Source organism: Tetrao urogallus (assembly GCF_951394365.1).
Source record: "Tetrao urogallus genome assembly, chromosome: 4".
NCBI lineage: Eukaryota > Metazoa > Chordata > Aves > Galliformes > Phasianidae > Tetrao > Tetrao urogallus.
The window spans coordinates 65,819,481-65,839,852 of record NC_136817.1 but is presented as its reverse complement, the minus strand read 5'-3'; the positions used below and the strand labels follow the sequence as shown (position 1 = coordinate 65,839,852).

At 49.7% G+C, this 20,372-nt stretch overlaps 4 protein-coding genes across 4 annotated transcripts; all 4 read left to right on the top strand.

Annotated features, from left to right (window-relative positions):
* Window positions 1–699: 699 nt before the first annotated feature.
* On the top strand, window positions 700–2,851 carry LOC306945454 (T-cell surface glycoprotein CD8 alpha chain-like; the record flags this gene model as incomplete). The annotated part of the gene is made up of 5 exons (XM_079534176.1): window positions 700–745; window positions 1,160–1,525; window positions 2,078–2,170; window positions 2,327–2,443; window positions 2,829–2,851. 5 exons carry the CDS (start codon window positions 700–702, stop codon window positions 2,849–2,851), a joined length of 645 nt encoding a protein of 214 aa, XP_079390302.1.
* A 2,281-nt stretch (window positions 2,852–5,132) lies between these two features.
* Window positions 5,133–8,606, top strand: LOC306945453 (T-cell surface glycoprotein CD8 alpha chain-like; the record flags this gene model as incomplete). The annotated part of the gene is made up of 5 exons (XM_079534175.1): window positions 5,133–5,178; window positions 5,575–5,943; window positions 6,523–6,615; window positions 6,768–6,884; window positions 8,587–8,606. 5 exons carry the CDS (start codon window positions 5,133–5,135, stop codon window positions 8,604–8,606), a joined length of 645 nt encoding a protein of 214 aa, XP_079390301.1.
* Window positions 8,607–10,700: 2,094 nt separating this feature from the next.
* On the top strand, window positions 10,701–15,697 carry LOC306945452 (T-cell surface glycoprotein CD8 alpha chain-like; the record flags this gene model as incomplete). Its single annotated transcript, XM_079534174.1, has 5 exons — window positions 10,701–10,746; window positions 11,324–11,692; window positions 12,255–12,284; window positions 12,902–13,018; window positions 15,681–15,697. The coding sequence occupies 5 exons, from the start codon at window positions 10,701–10,703 to the stop codon at window positions 15,695–15,697; spliced, it is 579 nt and encodes a 192-aa protein (XP_079390300.1).
* A 319-nt stretch (window positions 15,698–16,016) lies between these two features.
* On the top strand, window positions 16,017–18,195 carry LOC306945451 (uncharacterized protein; the record flags this gene model as incomplete). Its single annotated transcript, XM_079534173.1, has 5 exons — window positions 16,017–16,062; window positions 16,492–16,857; window positions 17,409–17,501; window positions 17,659–17,775; window positions 18,173–18,195. 5 exons carry the CDS (start codon window positions 16,017–16,019, stop codon window positions 18,193–18,195), a joined length of 645 nt encoding a protein of 214 aa, XP_079390299.1.
* Window positions 18,196–20,372: the final 2,177 nt, after the last annotated feature.

Genomic DNA, 20,372 nt, shown 5'->3' with positions numbered 1-20,372 from the left:
AGACCTTTCTGGGCTTTTTTGGCAGGGTGGAAGTCCCTGTGGTTGTAGAAAAAAAACACAGAAATTTAAATTGAAGAAAATAAGTCTGCATGAGTCTGGGACATGGGTCTGTAGTGATGGCTACCACATCACAGACCTCCTGCCCTGCACACAGCAGCTTCTGCACAGAACGTATAAAGAAGAAATGTGGAGAACAGCTGAGCTGAAGCACTCAGCTACATGGCAGCAATGCATGGACCATGAGATGAGAAGTGCACACGGATCGATCTGAAAATAGAATAGAATAAAACATAATAAAATCCACTGCATAAAATACAGCTTGCCATCCACAAAAATGGCACAGGACTTCTCCTTGTTATCTGCAAAAGTGGACATGATGATTGTGCCCCAAATGGCTGAGAGACAGCAGTCGGTGGCAGCTGATTTGATTCTAAGCATGAACATTGTCAATGTCTGAATCACAACTGAAGACACTGCAGCAAAATTCCTGAGGAACACCTAAAAACAGCCCAAGTAAAGATGAGCCAGCCCAAGTTTTGGATCACAATGAAGTGCTGCAGAAATCATTCTTTTCTGAATGCCAGCTCTTCACAGCAGAGGGTCCTGATGACATCACATCCTCTCCTATAAGTTACATAAGCTGCCTCCAAAGTGCAGTGAGAAACATCACCCGCGCTCCGCTGCACCGCCCCGAGGACCATGGCCGGGTCTCCTGCACTGCTCCTCCTGCTCAGCCTGGGGCTCTGTGAGTATGGAAGCGGGAAGGACAGAATTCAGGGCTGCTCAGTGACTGCGGAGGAAAGCGGGAACGGTGGGACTGCAGTGCGATAAGCAGCAGGAACAGAGCCTGTTCAGACAGGTGTTAGACAGGAGGGGATGGGGAAGGGGAGAGAGGGGGCATGTAGCAGATGTTAGAGGGGAATCACCTGGCAAAGAAGCTGGGAAATGGCAGCAGCCCCAAGCAGGCAGCTGAAGGGCTGCTCTAAAGAGCAGCATCCACCTCCAGAGCTGGATGCCAAAGCTCTCCTTCTGCATTCCCCCTCACAAGCCGGCTGCCTGCCTGCGACTCACTGCTCTGGTGGGGAAGAGCCCTGCCCAAAGGCCCCGGGAGCTCCCTCTGAGCAGCACCTGAGGGGACATGGCCGACTTCTACCCACAGGCTGCACCGGTGCCCAGGGACAGAGGAACAAGATGGAGGCCAGGTTCCTCAACAGGAATTTGAAGCACCCCCAGGAGGGACAGCGGCTGGAGCTGGAGTGCCTGCGTTCCCAGAGAAACACACCCCTCTCCTGGATCCGACTGGAGAAAGATGGGAGACTTCACTTCATTGTCTCCTGCTACCAATGGCACTGTACTACCTATTATTGGGATGACAAAAAATCTACGCAGTTTGAGGCATCACTAAGGGACACGTTCAGACTGGTGGTGAAGTCCTTCAGGGCACAGGATGAGGGCACCTATTTCTGCGTCAACTACATCAACCCGGTGCTGCACTTCAGCTCTGGACAACCCGCCTTCTTCCCAGGTCAGCAGCAGCTTCACCCACCTCGCTTACACCCACCTCCCCTGCCCCTGCCTTCTCCATCCGCCCATCGCCCACACTCCCCATGTCCCTGCTTCTTTGCCAAGCCGTCTCATCACACACGCACTGCTCCTCCCCATAGAGGCTCCCTGCCCACCAGCCCGGCTCATGGTCACACTGCCCCGCAGCTCCTCCCCATCCCCTCAGAACCTCACAATGATGAGAGTTACAGAGTCCACAGCCACCACATCCTTCCTCACCTCACCTGGACCTCTACATCCTGACAGAATCCATATCCTTAGACCACCTCAAAAAGAAACTAAAAAAATCCCTGTGACTCTCAGGACATATTGTATAACAGAGATGACACATGCGGAGGGGGCTGATAAGAAATTATGAGTCCAAATTCTGTTTCCAGTGCTGGGCAGCATGTGAAACCATCACTGGTCAAAGGAGACCCTCTAGAAGTTCTTCCTCTTCTGGCCATGTCCTGGCACAGATTGGAGGAAGCTCTTCTGTTGTGCCTCACTGTATTCACGTGTTTCTTCTTTCCAGTCACAACTACAGCAGCACCCACCACACGCACAGCCACCACCCAGAGCAGCCAGGTCACCACGAAAGACAACTCGCAACAGGGCCCACATGCAGGTAACCCAGCTGTGGGGAGGCAGGGGCTCCGTCAGCAGTGCTGTTTTGGTCATAAGAGGCCCAATTAAAGTCTGTGCTGGCTACAAGCATTTCAGGATACAGGGAGATGTCTGCTGCCGGGCCTTCCCTCGTTCTTATTCTCCTTTCTTTCTGCAGGAACAAGCAATGATAACATACGAAGATTCTACTGTACAAAGGTCATGTGGATTAACTTGGCTGTCACCAGCCTCCTGCTCCTTGCTGCCATCACCATCACCATCATACACTTCCAAAGTAAGTCACACCCTGACACCCTGCAGAGGTTCCTGCAGCCTCACACCACAGAGCACAGCCCGCTCCCCCAGGGGAATGGGCTCCCTGCCTACTGCCCTCATGCAGCCATTTCATAGCCAGGAGACAGGGAATGCAGTAGGAACGCTGTTAATTTCCTATTCCATATTTTCCTCCTCAGTAGATTCAGAAATATTTATCACATTCTGCACTTACAGACAACAAATTATATACAGGTAGTATTGGACTTCTTAACAGAAATTATAAACAGACAAGAAATCACAAACTGCGTTGACTCGGCCATCCTGATATCATCATACTGGGGTTGAAATTGCCAGAATCCAAAACGTTATTCAACCGCTTATTTTGGCCTTTTCACACTGGTCAGGATTACCAGTGAAGATCCATTAGCTGCATTAATTTCCCCAGCATGCAGCACTAATGCTGAAGGACAGATTGTTACACAACAACTGCATTTGCTGATAAATTTCTGGCTCAACTTTGTAATTCATTGGAAGAAATGATGAGTAGAGACAGAGAAGCAAAATGGGGAGGAGTATCATAAAGGCAGGTCGGTACTCAAAGGCTCAAAGTCAGCTTAGAGCCAACACAGTGCCTTTCACAGACTGCCTAAAAGCTGTACTCAGTGTTTTACTCTACTGTTTTCAAACTTCAACTGCAAATGCAAGATTGTGATTTAAGAGAAAATTCAGAAATCTTCATTGATGCTTCGGATTCCTCCTTGCTAAATTGGTCAGATGTTCTCATGCTAAGAGCAGGAAGGGTCAGCAGTGCTGCAATCAGCACAGCCACGCGTCACACGCGCTCACCACAAGCCGATCGCTTGCAGGACCAAGCTCAGCGTAAGCAAGCAGTGCTGCGTCGCTGCTCAGCAGAAGGCACACAGGCGTCCTCCTCCAGCACCGCACTGATCCCACCAGCAGCACACACAGCTGCCCTGATGCAGCGCCGCCGTTTGGCTGATCCTGCTCAGGATCACACCCTCAATCACACCCAAAACTCAGCTCTCATACCCCACCTCCCACTTCTGAAGTACTCCCGATTAAAACCAACTAATTCTTAACGCTCTCAGTGTGTTCTTTGGATTCACTCGCAGTTTTCTCATAGGGGCAGAGGGACTGAGCATTCTACAATCAACACCAATAATGTTTTAAATAAAATAAATTGACTCCCAGCTATATTCAAATACATATGGTTGTCTGAGCAGGGATCCCTGGTGGGAAATCTCTCCCAGCTTTTCCAACTGAATTCCCCTCTGCAAAGAACGAGATCATTCATCTCAAACTCACGACCTCCTGAGCCCAGTCCAAAACACGTCAGACTCTCCCATCCCTCCAGGGTTTTGTATATCTTCTCCACAGCTATACATCATTGATTAATTGTTTAATGAAAATAAATAATTTAAAATCAATTTCACCACAGCCATTACTAATATTAAATGATGATGCCTCTGTTTTTAAGGGTAGGAAGAATCTCCAAACCTGAGAGCTCATCTCCCTTTTCCATCTCTCTCAGTTGCACTATCAGTGCTGCTGATGGTCGCTGCTCGGCAGGTAGCACTCAGCACAACTCTGTGTAAGTGGATCAGCCACCTTGGCTGACCTCAGTTACCCCACCCTAGAAGGCTCCACAGCAGCTTTCCTTACTCACCCAAATGCCTACAGGCCCAATGAAATGAGCCCAGCCATAACCAGACAATTTTGGCCCAATTTCTCACCAAACAGCACTTCCATCAGACAGCGGAGCCAGATGGCATCCAGGAAAAAGAAGGGTATTTGCAGAAGAGAAATACAACAACACATCACAAACAACAGTAGAGCCAGGAAATAACACCAGAAGACACAAATAACACCAGCCCAGGGAAACTGTCACTGCTGTATGTGCAAAGCTGCAGGAAGCCCAGCACTTACCAATGTGTGAGTGGTCACCTGCAGGCAGCAGCAAGGGCCCTCAGCATTGAGGCATATAAGGTGTGGGGTTTTTTTTGTTTTTTTTTTTTGTTTTTTTTTTTGGCAGGGTGGAAGTCCCTATGGCTGTAGAACAAAAACACAAGAATTTAAATTAAAGAAAATAAGTCTGCATGAGTCTGGGACATGGGGCTGTGATGGCTATCACGTCACAGCCCTCCTGCCCTGCACACAGCGGGTTCTGCACAGAAAGTATAAAGAAGAATTGTGGAGAATACAAAAAATCATGCTGCATTCAGCAACATGTCAGCAATGCATGGACCCTGAGATGAGAAATGCGCATGGCTAAATTGGTAAATAGAACATAATGAAACACGCTAAAATAAAATCCACTGCATGAAATACAACTTGCAATCCCTGTCAACAGGAAGGGACTTGTTCTTGTTATCTGCTAATATGGACATGATGATTGTGCCCCAAATGTTTCAAACAGCAGTTGGTGGTGATTGATTTGATTTCAAGAATGAACATTGTCAGTCAAATCTCAACTGAAGACATTGCAGCAAAATTCCTGAGGCACCTTAAAAAACTCAGCCCAAGTTCTGGATCACAATGAAGTGCTGCAGAAATCATATTTTCTGAATGCCAGCTCTTCACAGCAGAGGGTCCTGATGACATCACATCCTCTCCTATAAGTTACATAAGCTGCCTCCAAAGTGCAGTGAGAAACATCACCCGCGCTCCGCTGCACCGCCCCGAGGACCATGGCCGGGTCTCCTGCACTGCTCCTCCTGCTCAGCCTGGGGCTCTGTGAGTATGGAAGAGGGAAGGATACAATTCAGGGCTGCTCAGTGACTGTGCAGGGAAGTGGGAGTGGTGGGACTGCAGTGCGTTACGCAGCAAGGGGGATGGATGCTGGAGGGGATGGGAAAGGGGAGAGAGGGGGCATGTAGCAGCTGTTAGTGGGGAAGCACCTGGCAAAGAAGCTGGGAAATGGCAGCAACCCCAAGCAGGCAGCTGAAGGGCTGCTCTGAAGGGCAGCATCCATCTCGAGAGCTGGATGCCGAAGCTCTCCCTCAGCATTCACCTCACAGCCCGGCTGCCTGCCTGCCATGCACCGCACCGGTGGGGAAGAGCCCTGCCCAAAGGCCCCGGGAGCTCCTTCTGAGCAGCACCTGAGGGGACATGGCCGACTTCTGCCCACAGGCTGCACTGGTGCCCAGGGACAGAGGAACAAGATGGAGGCCAGGTTCCTCAACAGGAATTTGAAGCACCCCCAGGAGGGACAGCGGCTGGAGCTGGAGTGCCTGCGTTACCAGAGAAACACACCCCTCTTCTGGATCCGCCTGGAGAAAGATGGGAGACTTCACTTCATTGTCACCTGCTTCCCATGGTACTCTACCATCTATCATTGGGGTGACAACAAATCTACGCAGTTTGAGGCATCACTGAGCGACGACACCTTCAGACTGGTGGTGAAGTCCTTCAGGGCACAGGATGAGGGCACCTATTTCTGCGTCAACTACATCAACCAGGTGCTGCACTTCAGCTCTGGACAACCCGCCTTCTTCCCAGGTCAGCAGCAGCTTCACCCACCTCGCTTACACCCACCTCCCCTGCCCCTGCCTTCTCCATCCGCCCATCGCCCACACTCCCCATGTCCCTGCTTCTTTGCCAAGCCGTCTCATCACACACGCACTGCTCCTCCTCAGAGAGGCTCCCTGCCCATCAGCTCCGATCACGGTTCCGGCCCTGCCCAGACACACAGGTGGTCGCACAGCCCAGCAGGTCCTTCCCATCCCAGCAGTACCTCAGAGGGATGGGAGTTACAGAGTCCACAGCCACCACATCCTTCCTCACCTCACCTGGACCTCTACATCCTGACAGAATCCATATGCTTAGAGCACCTCAAAAAGAAACTAAAAAAATCCCTGTGACTCTCAGGACAAATTTTATAACAGAGATGACACATTCGGAGGGGCTGATAAGAAATTATGAGTCCAAATTCTGTTTCCAGTGCTGGGCAGCATGTGAAACCATCACTGGTCAAAGGAGACCCTCTAGAAGTTCTTCCTCTTCTGGCCATGTCCTGGCACAGATTGGAGGCAGCTCTTCTGTTGTGCCTCACTGTATTCACTGATTTCTTCTTTCCAGTCACAACTACAGCAGCACCCACCACACGCACAGCCACCACCCAGAGCAGCCAGGTCACCAAGAAGGACAACTCACAACAGGGCCCACATGCAGGTAACCCAGCTGTGGGGAGGCAGGGGCTCTGCCAGCAGTGCTGCTTTGATCAGAAGAGGTCAAATTAAAGTCTATGGTGACTTCAGGCTATTCAAGACACAGGGAGATGTCTGCCGCTGAGTCTTTCCTCTATCCTCTCTTACTTCATGCAGGAACAAGCAACGAAACCACGCTGAATTCCATCTGTAATATTTTCCTCTGGGTACGAGTGGCTGGCACCAGCCTCCTGCTCCTCACTGCCATCACCATCGCCATCACACACTGCCAAAGTAAGTCGCACCTGACAGCCTGCAGAGGTTCCTGCAGCCTCACACCACAAAGCACAGCCCCAGGGGAATGGGCTCCCTGCCTACTGCCCTCATGCAGCCATTGCGTATCCAGGACACAGGGAATGCTGCAGGACCGCTGTTAATTTTCTATTCCATATTTTCCTCCTCACTAGCTTTAGATTCAGAAAATTTTGTCACATTCTGCACTTACAGACAACAAATTATATACAGGTAGTATTGGACTTCTTAACAGAAATTATAAACAGACAAGAAATCACAAACTGTGTTGACTCCTGATATCACCATCTTGGGTTTGAAATGGCTTGAATCCAAAACATTACTCAGCCATTCATTTTGGCCTTTTCACACTGGTCAGGATTACCAGTGAAGATCCATTAGCTGCATTAATTTCTGTAGCAAGCAGCACTAATGCTGAAGGAGAGATTGTTACACAACAACTGCATTTGCTGATAAATTTCTGGCTCAACTTTGTAATTCATTGGAAGAAATGATGAGTAGAGACAGAGAAGTAAAATGGGCAGGTTGATTCTGAAGGGCTTTAAGTCAGCTTACAGCCAACACAGTGCCTTTCACAGACTCTGCCTAAAAGTAGTACTCGGTATTTCAATTTACCGTTTTCAAACTTCAACTGCAAGTGCAAGACTGTGATTGAAGAGTAAATTCAGAAATCTTCATTGATGCTTCGGATTCCTCCTTGCTAAATTGGTCAGATGTTCCCATGCTAAGAGCAGGAAGGGTCAGCAGTGCTGCAATCAGCACAGCCACGCGTCACACGCGCTCACCACAAGCCGATCGCTTGCAGGACCAAGCTCAGCGTAAGCAAGCAGTGCTGCGTCGCTGCTCAGCAGAAGGCACACAGGCGTCCTCCTCCAGCACCGCACTGATCCCACCAGCAGCACACACAGCTGCCCGGATGCAGCGCCGCCGTTTGGCTGCTCCTCCTGTGCTGCCCACCAGCACTGCACACCTCCCGCGGCCTGACATGTGCTCCTGCCCCACACTGCTGTGACACAGCCAGACCGCGGGCACAGCGCTGACCCGAAGAAGCCGGGCAGCTCCGTGCCGCCGTGCAAAAGGCACCGCTGTGCTGGACAGCTGAGCCTTCCATGGATCACCAATAAAACACTCACATCAATACTCAGATCTGATGTCCCAGAGTCCTTCTATTTTCCAATATCTTCCCCAGTGTAATTTTTATCTCGTTCTGCAAGCTGTTTGTTTTTATTGACAATTTCCATGAGGGCAGGGAGACTCAACATGCTACAACCTACCCCTCTAATGGTCCAAAGGAAGAAAAGCAACCTTTGGAAAGATACTATAAACCATGCTGAGACAACTTTGTGTCAGATCAGGGTCCATGGGCGTAGGAATTCTCTCCTAGTTTTCCTATCTGAAATCTCCTTGTTAAGGGTGAACACAGGTAGATGACATCTGTTACCCTTCCTTTGTCTACCAATGCCATCACTCCATCATAAAAGGCCACCAGATTTGTTGGGCTAAATCTGCCCTCGGTGAAAACATGCTGGCTGTCTCAGATCACCTCCTCATTTTGCATATGCCTTCCAGGGAGGATCTGCTCCATGATCTCCCCAGGCACGGTGAAAATGCTCACTGCTCTGTGGTTCCCCAGGTATCTTTTCTCCCATTCTTAAAAGTGGGAGTGATGTTTCCTTCTCTCCAGTCTCTGGCAACTACACCTGACAGCCATGGCTTTTTAACTATGATGGAGAGAATCTTGGCAACCACCTCACACAGCTCCTTCATGACATGAGGTGCATGTCCCTACGAATCGTACACTGATTCTCACTGAGTCTCATCAGGTAGTCTCAGACTTGCTCTTCTCTTACAGGGGGAGGTATTTTACTCCCCCAGTCTCCAGCTAGAGGTACAGAGAGGTGAGAGACAGAAGAAGCTTGGCCGCCAGTGAAGACAAAGGCCAAGAACTCGCTGAGTACCTCAGCCTTCTCCACGCCAGTTTTTTCCTTCTCTTTAATCACAGGAGGTACTCACTCTAGAGAGAAGTCTACCTCTTATGATCAATGTACCTGTAGAATACCTTCTTCTTTTTCACATCCCTTGCCAAACGCAGTTACATCTGCACCTTGGCTTTTTTATCCCATCTCTGCATGTCCAGGCAGCATTTCTTTATTCCTCCCAGTCCACACATCTCTGCTTCCACCACCTGCACAAATTCCTCTTGTTCCTCAGTTTGCTCTCATGCTCTCAGAAGGGCATCCTTAAAGGGCTGCCATTTCTGCTACACTCCCTTGTCTGTAAGGACAGCTTCTCAGGGGATCGCAGGCAGCAAATCCTTGAACAACCTGGATCCTTGAGATCCTCAAGATCACAAACTCCACCTGACCATGGTCTCTGCAGCCCAGAGTGCCTCCAATCTTAACCTCTTTAATGAGATCCTCTGAGCCGGTGAGGTACAGGTCCAGAAACATTACTCCTCTGGACAGTTTGCCTCATACCTGGACCAGAAAGTTATCCTCAACACGGCAGGAGTCCCCAGGATTGCTTGCAGCTCACTGTGTTGTTTTCTCAGTAGACATCTGAGTGTTGGAAATCCCCCATCAAGATGAGAATTTGAGACACGGATTCCTGTGATGTTATTTAATGGATGAATGAATCAAATTTTCTCATTGTATTGCAAGAAAAAAGCTGATCAAATTTTTGCTGACATCACAAGTCTTAACACATCAAAAAAAGCCTAGGATAACAGATTCTAGACGGCTTCACAGCAGCTTTCCTTACTCACCAAAGTGCTTTCAGGCCCAATGAAATGAGCCCAGGGATAACCAGACAATTTTGGCCCAATTTCTCACCAAAGAGCACTTCCATCAGACAGCAGTGCCTGGATTCTGGCTTCCAGGAACAGGGGGCACATTTGCAAAAGAGGAACACAGCAACACATCTCAAATAACAGTAGAGCCAGGAAATAACAACAGAAGACACAAATAACACCAGCCCAGGGAAATTATCAGTACTGTGTGGGCAAACCTGCAGCACTTACCAATGTGTGAGTGGTCACCTAAGGTAACATCAAAGGCAATGAATATTGACACGTATATTAGTCAGGGTGGAGGTCCTGGTGGTTGTAAAATAAAGCCACAAAAAGTCTGCTTTGAAAAAAAAAGTAAAAATTTGCATGCCACTGGGACATGTGGCTTTTTGGATGGGCTTCACATCACAGACCTGCCTTGCACAAAGCAGCATTTGCAGAACAATTGCAAAGAAGAACAGGGCTGGAGAAGTCAGCTACATGTCAGCAATACGTGGACTCAGAAATCAAGACTGCATATGAATACATGCTGTAAAACATTCCCACTTCTTGTTTGCTCTGTAAGAAAACAGCATGCCTTGACATCCACACCGGACCACAGATGCATGAGCAAGTGAAGGTGGCAGAGCCTTGGTCAAGAAATGTAGCCTGGGGCCGGACTCCACATCATGGAACTTGTCCCATTTTGTGTAGGTGTGGATGTTTGTGAGTGCTCCAAATGGCTGAGAGAAAGTAGTCTAGAATGGATGACTAAATTTCAAGAACTGTTGCCAGTCTGAACATCAGCTGAACTCACGGCTACAAAATCCATTAAAAACAGTGTTATAACAGAACACAGCCCGAGTTCTGGATCTCTACTGGAGTTCTTCAGAAATCTTTCTTTACTGAACCTTGGACCTTCACAGCAGAGGGTCCTGATGACATCACATCCTCTCCTATAAGTTACATAAGCTGCCTCCAAAGTGCAGTGAGAAACATCACCCGCGCTCCGCTGCACCGCCCCGAGGACCATGGCCGGGTCTCCTGCACTGCTCCTCCTGCTCAGCCTGGGGCTCTGTGAGTATGGAAGCGGCTTACGGGGCACCTGTGCTGGGAGGAAGGAGGACAATGGGTGAAGGCATTCCCCTTGCAGCACAGCCAAGAAACTGGGCAAAACGGACCATGGGAAAAGAAAGGGCAAAGCCATAGGACTGAATTCAGGGCTGCTCAGTGACTGCGCAGGGAAGCGGGAGAGGTGGGACTGCCGTGCAATAAGCAGCAGGAACAGAGCCTGTTCAGACAGGTGTTAATAGAGGGGATGGGGAAGGGGAGAGAGGGGGCATGTAGCAGATGTCAGTGGGGAATCACCTGGCAAAGAAGCTGGGAAATGGCAGCAGCCCCGAGCAGGCAGCTGAAGGGCTGCTCTGAAGGGCAGCATCCATCTTGAGAGCCTGGTGCTCACAATGCTGAGTCCACAGGGATTCCAGCACAGCACCCAAGCGTGCTGGATGCTGAGGCCCTCTCTTCGCATCCACCTCACAGCCTGGCTGCCTGCCTGCCACGCACCGCACCAGCGGGAAAGAGCCCTGCCCAAAGGCCCCGGGAGCTCTTCCTGAGCAGCACCTGAGGGGACATGGCCGACTTCTGCCCACAGGCTGCACCGGTGCCCAGGGACAGAGGAACAGGATGGAGGCCAGGTTCCTCAACAGGAATTTGAAGCACCCCCAGCAGGGACAGCGGCTGGAGCTGGAGTGCTGGCCTTACAACAGGGAGAGCGGTGTCTCCTGGGTCCGACAGGACAAGGATGGGAAACTTCACGTCATCGTCTACATTTCCGTGCTTTCCCGGACCACCTACCCAGAGAGCAAGACAACATCTCTGCGCTATGAGGCATCATTGACAGGCTACACCTACAGGCTGGTGGTGAAGAGCTTCACAGCACAGGATGAAGGGACCTATTTCTGCACCAGCAACATCAACCAGGTGCTGCACTTCAGCTCTGGACAACCCGCCTTCTTCCCAGGTCAGCAGCAGCTTCACCCACCTCGCTTACACCCACCTCCCCTGCCCCTGCCTTCTCCATCCGCCCATCGCCCACGCTCCCCGTGTCCCTGCTTCTTTGCCAAGCCGTCTCATCACACACGCACTGCTCCTCCCCATAGAGGCTCCCTGCCCTCCAGCTCCGCTCGCGGTACTGGCCCTGCCCAGACACACAGGTGGTCCACAGCCCCAGAGGCACCTCTGAGGAAAGTCCACAGCCGCCACATCCTTCCTCACTTCACCTGCACCTCTAACTCCCAGCTGCTTCCATATTCTTACAGCACCTCAAATAGAAACTCAGAAATCCCCACGTCTCTCAGAACATGTTTTACAACAGAGATAATAAAGAATTCACACATACTGAGTGGGCTGATAAGAAATTATGAGCCCAAATCCTTCTGTTTCCAGGGCTGGACAGCATGTGAAACCATCACTGGTTAAATCAGACCCTATAAAAGTATTTCCTATTCCAGCTGTGTCCTGGTACATACAAGAGGAAGCTCTTCTGTTCTGCCTCACTGTATTCATTTATTTCTTTTTTCCAGTCACAACAACAGCAGCCCCGACATGGGGAGGCAGGGGCTCTGCCTGCAGTGCTGAATTGCTTGGAACAGCATGAATTCAAGGCTGTGCCAACTGCAGGCATTTTGGGATGTCAGAAGAAGAGAAAATTCTAATCTTTCTCAGAGAGCTGCCAATGAGGGGATGAAACCACCTAAAGAGCTCAGAATTTCTGAAGGTGCTGGAAAGAATTTCTGAGCCCACAGCCCTCAGGTTTCCTGGCTGGGCAGCTCAGCAATGCAAGCAGACCTCACATCACAGTGTCAGGGCACAGTGTCACAGCCCAAAATGAGCTGTATGAAGTACCCCCCTATGCTGGCCACAGGTTCTATGGCCTGGTAGGAGTGGGAGAAGGCTGTTTTCTTGTATCTCACTGTATTCATCCGTATTTCCTTCCACTCACAACAGCAGCAGAACACATCACACCCACAGCAGCCAGGTCACCAAGAAGGACAACTCGCAACAGGGCCCAGATACAGGTAACCCAGCTTTGTGGAGGCAGGGGCTCTGTCAGCAGTGCTGCTTTGATCAGAAGAGGCCAAATTGAAGTCTGTGCTGACTTCAGGCCATTCAAGACACAGAGAGATGTCTGCAGCTGAGTCTTTGCTCTATCCTCTCTTTCTTCATGCAGGAACAAGCAATGAAACCACGCTGAATTCCATCTGTAATATTTTCCTCTGGGTTCGAGTGGCTGGCACCAGCCTCCTGCTCCTCACTGCCTTCACCATCACCATCACACACTGCCAAAGTAAGTCGCACCCTGGCACCCTGCAGAGGTTCCTGCAGCCTCACACCACAGAGCACAGCCCGCTCCCCCAGGGGAATGGGCTCCCTGCCTACTGCCCTCATGCAGCCATTGCACATCCAGGACATAGGGAATCCTGAAGGACATCCTTTTAAAATCCTTTTCCAAATTATCCTTACCTCCAGGATTAGAATATTTACCACATTCTTCAATGTCAGACAAGAAATTACAAACACAGACATCTTCCTCTACCAAACTGCATTGCCTATACTATTCTGAACCTGGTGTAAGTACCAGAACACAAACTGGATTTTCTGCTGAAATTCCTGGCTCAACATTGCGATCAGCTGAATGCACCCTGAGGTAGTGATAGAGATGCCACAACAGGGAAGAATATGGTTCGGGGGATGGATATGGAGCTGCTCTAAGGCAGCACTGAGCCACCAGAGCAGCACAGGGCCTTGCAGAGACTCTCCCAAAAGGCTGAACTAGGTATGGTTGAGTCACAACATTTTCCATTTCCACCTTACAATAGAAAAAAAAGATTGTGGTTTGAGACTAAATTCAGAAATCTTCATTGATGCTTCGGATTCCTCCTTGCTAATGAGATCAGATGTTCCCATGCTAAGAGCAGGAAGGGTCAGCAGTGCCGCAATCAGCACAGCCACGCGTCACACGCGCTCACCACAAGCCGATCGCTTGCAGGACCAAGCTCAGCGTAAGCAAGCAGTGCTGCGTCGCTGCTCAGCAGAAGGCACACAGGCGTCCTCCTCCAGCACCGCACTGATCCCACCAGCAGCACACACAGCTGCCCGGATGCAGCGCCGCCGTTTGGCTGCTCCTGCTCAGGATCACACCCTCAGTCACAGCCAAAACTCAGCTCTCATAGCCAACCTCCCTCTCACTTCCAAGGTCTTCCCAAATAAACACTTCTAACTCTTAATGCTCTCAAAGTGATCTTTGGTTTCATTCACAATTTCCAGAGGGGCAGAACGACTGAACATGCTACAATCAACAGCACTATTGCTTCAAAAAAAGAAAAATATCCAGTCCGAACTACATTGAAATATATATGGTTGTCTGAGCAGGGATCCATGGTGGGAAATCTCTCCCAGCCTTTTCAACTGAAAGCCCCACAGCAAGCACTGAGGCTAGTGGCCTCCTGCGGAAACCAGCTCCATCTGTGAGCCACGAGGACCAAGAGGAAGGGCAGCTCTGTGTTTAGGAGGGGAACTTCTGGGTACCTGTTAGGTAGCTGGGAATGACCCACAGTAGAATCACACTGTCACAGGGAGAAAAGAGGGAACAAAGACATCCACACTGAGGCAGGCAATAGCCCTTCCTGGCTTATCCTGCAGTCCAGCTGTAGAGCTTCTCCTCACACGACTCTGAACACGAGATGCCGTGGGTAGGCAACCGTGCTCCATGGCAGGGAGAGAATCCAGTCCCAGAAACGTGCAAACATCCTCATTTGCCAACAGCTCCCCTCCCAGATCAACCATTCTGAACCTCAGAAATCAGGAATTTTCCTACTTTGGTCACAATCCCAGTGAAAGGCAGAAGCAGATTGCTTCAGCACCTCACAAAATACGGGACAACAACAGCCATCCACAAGGCATGGCCATCGGTTCAGCTCCTCATCCCATTGCAAAGGCAGCATGGATTCTGCTTTGGTTGAGGAGAAGAAATTGACAACAGGAAGAGCCTACACAAGCAGTATAACACACGTGTCTTGCTGGGAAATGGATGGAGGCCTAGGAGTCCACAGTTCTGACGTGCTTGATGGGATTTCAAGGATCTAGTTGTGTTCTGTAATAGATTAACCCTCTTTCTCTTCTTTTTGCAACACATCTGATCAACTTCAAGCCAACATCACATGTCTTACAGCCTCATAATACCCTTTTCCTTCTGTTTCACAGACCTCAGCAGGCCTCACTCCGGCTTTCTGCTCTCACCACAGTGCTTGGAGGCTCAATGAGATGAGCCCACTTCCCAAACACTTTCCGCTCATTTGCTCACACAACAGTGGTTCCAGCAGTCAGAACTGCCTGGCTTGTTAACATCCAGAGGGTTTTCTTGCAAAGCTAATAGAACAGTGCCTCACACGTTGTCAAAACATAGCAGGAAAGCCAGGAAGTCCCCAGGGAAGAAGCAAATAACACCAGCCTCAAGGAACTGTTGTGACTGTATGTGCAAAGCTGCAGGAAGACAAAATGCTTAGCAGTGTGTGAGGTCACTGACAGACAGCGGGCAGCCTCGGAGTGTTAAAACAGGTACAGTGGGACGGTTGTTCTTTACTCTAGAAAGGGCGGAAGCGCCTGTGGTTGAAGAAGAAAACCCAAAGGATATTATCAAAGACATAAACTCAGCATACTACTGGGACAGATGGCTGTCTTGACCAATGCCATACCACAGAGCTCCTGCCTTGCACACAGCAGCTTCTGCAGAGAAACCAGAAAGAGATGCAGAGACCAGCTGAGCTGCAGAACTCAGCTACATGTCAGCAGTGCACAGATTCTGAGATAACATGCAGATGGATAGGTGCTGTAACCCATTCCCAGGTATTCTTTAGCCTGTAACTTGAATAAAATAAAATACAATCTCCCTAAGAAAAACAACAAGATGTCCATACCCATGGCCCCAGTCTTGTCCTTGTTTTCTGCAGACCTGGATGTGAAGTGAGTGGGAAATATCAGCCTGTGGAGGTTCACCCAATTTCGATAAGGATCACTGCCAATCTAATCTCAACTGAAGACACTGCAGCAAAATCCCTGAGGCACCATTAAAAACAACGCTGTCACGATAAATGAGCCCAAGTTCTGGATCACAATGAAGTGCTGCGGAAATCTTTTCTCACTGTGTTTCACATGAGAGGCTGAACAATGGCTCTTCACAGCAGAGGGTCCTGATGACATCACATCCTCTCCTATAAGTTACATAAGCTGCCTCCAAAGTGCAGTGAGAAACATCACCCGCGCTCCGCTGCACCGCCCCGAGGACCATGGCCGGGTCTCCTGCACTGCTCCTCCTGCTCAGCCTGGGGCTCTGTGAGTATGGAAGCGGGAAGGATGCAATTCAGGGCTGCTCAGTGACTGCGCAGGAAAGCGGGAGCAGTGGGACAAGCAGGAACAGAGCCTGTTCAGACAGGTGTTCCTGGAGGGGAAGGGGATGGAGAGAGAGGGGGCATGTAGCAGTTGTTAGAGGGGAATCACCTGGCAAAGAAACTGGGAAATGGCAGCAGCCCCGAGCAGGCAGCTGGAGGGCCTCTGTGAAAGACAGCATCCATCTCAAAAGCACGGCGCTCTCAACGCTGGGTTCCCAGGGACTCCAGCACAGCACCCACGCGTTTGCATCCACCTCACAGCCCAGCTGCCTGCCTGCCATGCATCGCACCTGTGGAGAAGAGCCCTGCCCAAAGGCCCCAGGAGCTCTTCCTGAGCAGCACCTGAGGGGACATGGCCGACTTCTGCCCACAGGCTGCACCGGTGCCCAGGGACAGAGGAACACAATGGAGGCCACGTTCCTCAACAGGAAAATGAAGCACCCCACGGAGCGACAGCAGCTGGAGCTGGAGTGCCTGCGTAATGAGAGAAACAGACCCCTCTTCTGGATCCGCCTGGACAAGAGTGGGAACCTTCACTTCATCTCCAGTACCCATTCCTACTCTACCACCTTGCAGGAGAGTGAGAAAACAGCACCAAACTTTGAGGTGTTATGGAGAGGAAGCTCCTATCGGCTGGTGGTGAAGAACTTCACAACGCAGGATGAGGGCACCTATTTCTGCGTCAACTACATCAACCCGGTGCTGCACTTCAGCTCTGGACAACCCGCCTTCTTCCCAGGTCAGCAGCAGCTTCACCCACCTCGCTTACACCCACCTCCCCTGCCCCTGCCTTCTCCATCCGCCCATCGCCCACACTCCCCATGTCCCTGCTTCTTTGCCAAGCCGTCTCATCACACACGCACTGCTCCTCCCCATAGAGGCTCCCTGCCCACCAGCCCGGCTCATGGTCACACTGCCCCGCAGCTCCTCCCCATCCCCTCAGAACCTCACAATGATGAGAGTTACAGAGTCCACAGCCACCACATCCTTCCTCACCTCACCTGGACCTCTACATCCTGACAGAATCCATATCCTTAGACCACCTCAAAAAGAAACTAAAAAAATCCCTGTGACTCTCAGGACAAATTTTATAACAGAGATGACACATTCGGAGGGGCTGATAAGAAATTATGAGTCCAAATTCTGTTTCCAGTGCTGGGCAGCATGTGAAACCATCACTGGTCAAAGGAGACCCTCTAGAAGTTCTTCCTCTTCTGGCCATGTCCTGGCACAGATTGGAGGCAGCTCTTCTGTTGTGCCTCACTGTATTCACGTGTTTCTTCTTTCCAGTCACAACTACAGCAGCACCCACCACACACACGGCCACCACCCAGAGCAGCCAGGTCACCACGAAAGACAACTCACAACAGGGCCCACATGCAGGTAACCCAGCTGTGGGGAGGCAGGGGCTCTGCCAGCAGTGCTGCTTTGATCAGAAGAGGTCAAATTAAAGTCTATGCTGGCTGCAGCCTTTTCAGGATGCAGGGAGATGTCTGCTGTTGGGCCTTCCCTCTTTCTTATCTCTCCTTTCTTTCTGCAGGAATAAGTAATGATAACATACCAAGATTCTATTGCAAAAAGGTCATGTGGATTAACCTGGCTGTCACCTCCCTCCTGCTCCTCACTGCCATCACCATCACCATCACACACTGCCAAAGTAAGTCGCACCTTACAGCTAACACCCTGCAGAGGTTCCTGCAGCCTCACACCACAGAGCACAGCCCGCTCCCCCAGGGGAATGGGCTCCCTGCCTACTGCCCTCATGCAGCCATTTCATAGCCAGGAGACAGGGAATGCAGTAGGAACGCTGTTAATTTCCTATTCCATATTTTCCTCCTCACTAGCTTTAGATTCAGAAATATTTATCACATTCTGCACTTACAGACAACAAATTATATACAGGTAGTATTGGACTTCTTAACAGAAATTATAAACAGACAAGAAATCACAAACTGCGTTGACTCGGCCATCCTGATATCATCATACTGGGGTTGAAATTGCCTGAATCCAAAACGTTATTCAACCGCTTATTTTGGCCTTTTCACACTGGTCAGGATTACCAGTGAAGATCCATTAGCTGCATTAATTTCCCCAGCATGCAGCACTAATGCTGAAGGACAGATTGTTACACAACAACTGCATTTGCTGATAAATTTCTGGCTCAACGTTGTAATTCATTGGAAGAAATGATGAGTAGAGACAGAGAAGCAAAATGGGGAGGAGTATCATAAAGGCAGGTCGAGCCTGGAGAGCTCAAAGTCAACTTAGAGCCAACACAGTGCCTTTCACAGAATCTCCCTTAAGGCAGAATTCTGTATTCTTCTTCATTGTTGTCAAACCTCAATTTCAAAAGCAGGATTGTGATTTAAGAGAAAATTCAGAAATCTTCATTGATGCTTCGGATTCCTCCTTGCTAAATTGGTCAGATGTTCTCATGCCAAGAGCAGGAAGGGTCAGCAGTGCTGCAATCAGCACAGCCACACGTCACACGCGCTCACCACAAGCCGATCGCTTGCAGGACCAAGCTCAGCGTAAGCAAGCAGTGCTGCGTCGCTGCTCAGCAGAAGGCACACAGGCGTCCTCCTCCAGCACCGCACTGATCCCACCAGCAGCACACACAGCTGCCCTGATGCAGCGCCGCTGTTTGGCTGATCCTGCTCAGGATCGCACGCTCAATCACACCCAAAACTCAGCTCTCATAGCCCACCTCCCACTTCTGAAGTACTCCCGATTAAAACCAACTAATTCTTAACGCTCTCAGTGTGTTCTTTGGATTCATTCATAGTTCTCACAGGGGCACAGGGACTGAGCATTCTACAATCAACAGTAATGTTTAAAATAAAAGAAGTCAACTCCCAGCTATATTGAAAAATATATGGTTGTCTGAGCAGGGATCCCTGGTGGGAAATCTCTCCCAGCTTTTCCAACTGAATTCCCCTCTGCAAAGAACGAGATCATTCATCTCAAACTCACAACCTCTTGTGCCCATTCCAAAACATGTCACAATCTCCAGTCCCTCCAGAATAATTTATACACTCTCCACAGCTATACATCATTGATTAATTATCAAACATAAATAAATCAAATAAAAATCAATTTCACCACAGCCTTTACTAATAGTAAATCATGATGCCTCTGTTATTAAGGGCAGGAAGAATCTCCAAACCTGAGAGCTCATCTCTCCTTTCCAGCTCTCTCAGTTGCACTATCAGTGCTGCTGATGGTCACTCCTCGGCAGGTAGCACTCAGCACAACTTCATGTAGGTGGATCTGAAACATCACAGTTGACCCTTGGCTGACCTCAGTTACCCCACTCTAACTGGCTTCACAGCAGCTTTCCTTACTCACCCAAATGCTTTCAGGCCCAATGAAATGAGCCCAGCCATAACCAGACAATTTTGGCCCAATTTCTCACCAAACAGCACTTCCATCAGACAGCAGGGCCAGGATTCTGGCATCAGGAACAGGGGGCACATTTGCAAAACAGAAACACAACAACACATCAGAAATAACCAGAGAGCCAGGAAATAACAACAGAAGACACAAATAACAGCAGCCCAGGGAAACTGTCACTGCTGTATGTGCAAAGCTGCAGGAAGCCCAGCACTTACCAATGCGTGAGTGGTCACCTGCAGGCAGCAGCAAGGGCCCTCAGTGCTGAGGACCTTTCTGGGCTTTTTTGGCAGGGTGGAAGTCCCTGTGCTTGTAGGAAAAAAAAAACAAAAAAACAAAAAAACAAAAAAAAAACCCAGAATAATTTGAATTTAAAAAAAAAAAAGTCTGCATGAGTCAGGGACATGGGGCTGTAGTGATGGCTACCACATCACAGACCTCCTGCCCTGCACACAGCAGCTTCTGCACAGAACGTATAAAGAAGAAATCTGGAGAACAGCTGAGCTGAAGCACTCAGCTACATGGCAGCAGTGTATGGACCATGAGATGAGAAGTGCACACGGATCGATCTGAAAATAGAATAGAATAAAACATAATAAAATCCACTGCATAAAATACAGCTTGCCATCCACAAAAATGGCACAGGACTTCTCCTTGTTATCTGCAAAAGTGGACATGATGATTGTGCCCCAAATGGCTGAGAGACAGCAGTTGTTGGCAGCTTATTTGATTCTAAGCATGAACATTGTCAATGTCTGAATCACAACTGAAGACACTGCAGCAAAATTCCTGTGGAACACCGAAAAACAGCCCTGTAAAGATGAATCAGCCCAAGTTCTGAAACACAACTGCAGTGCTGCA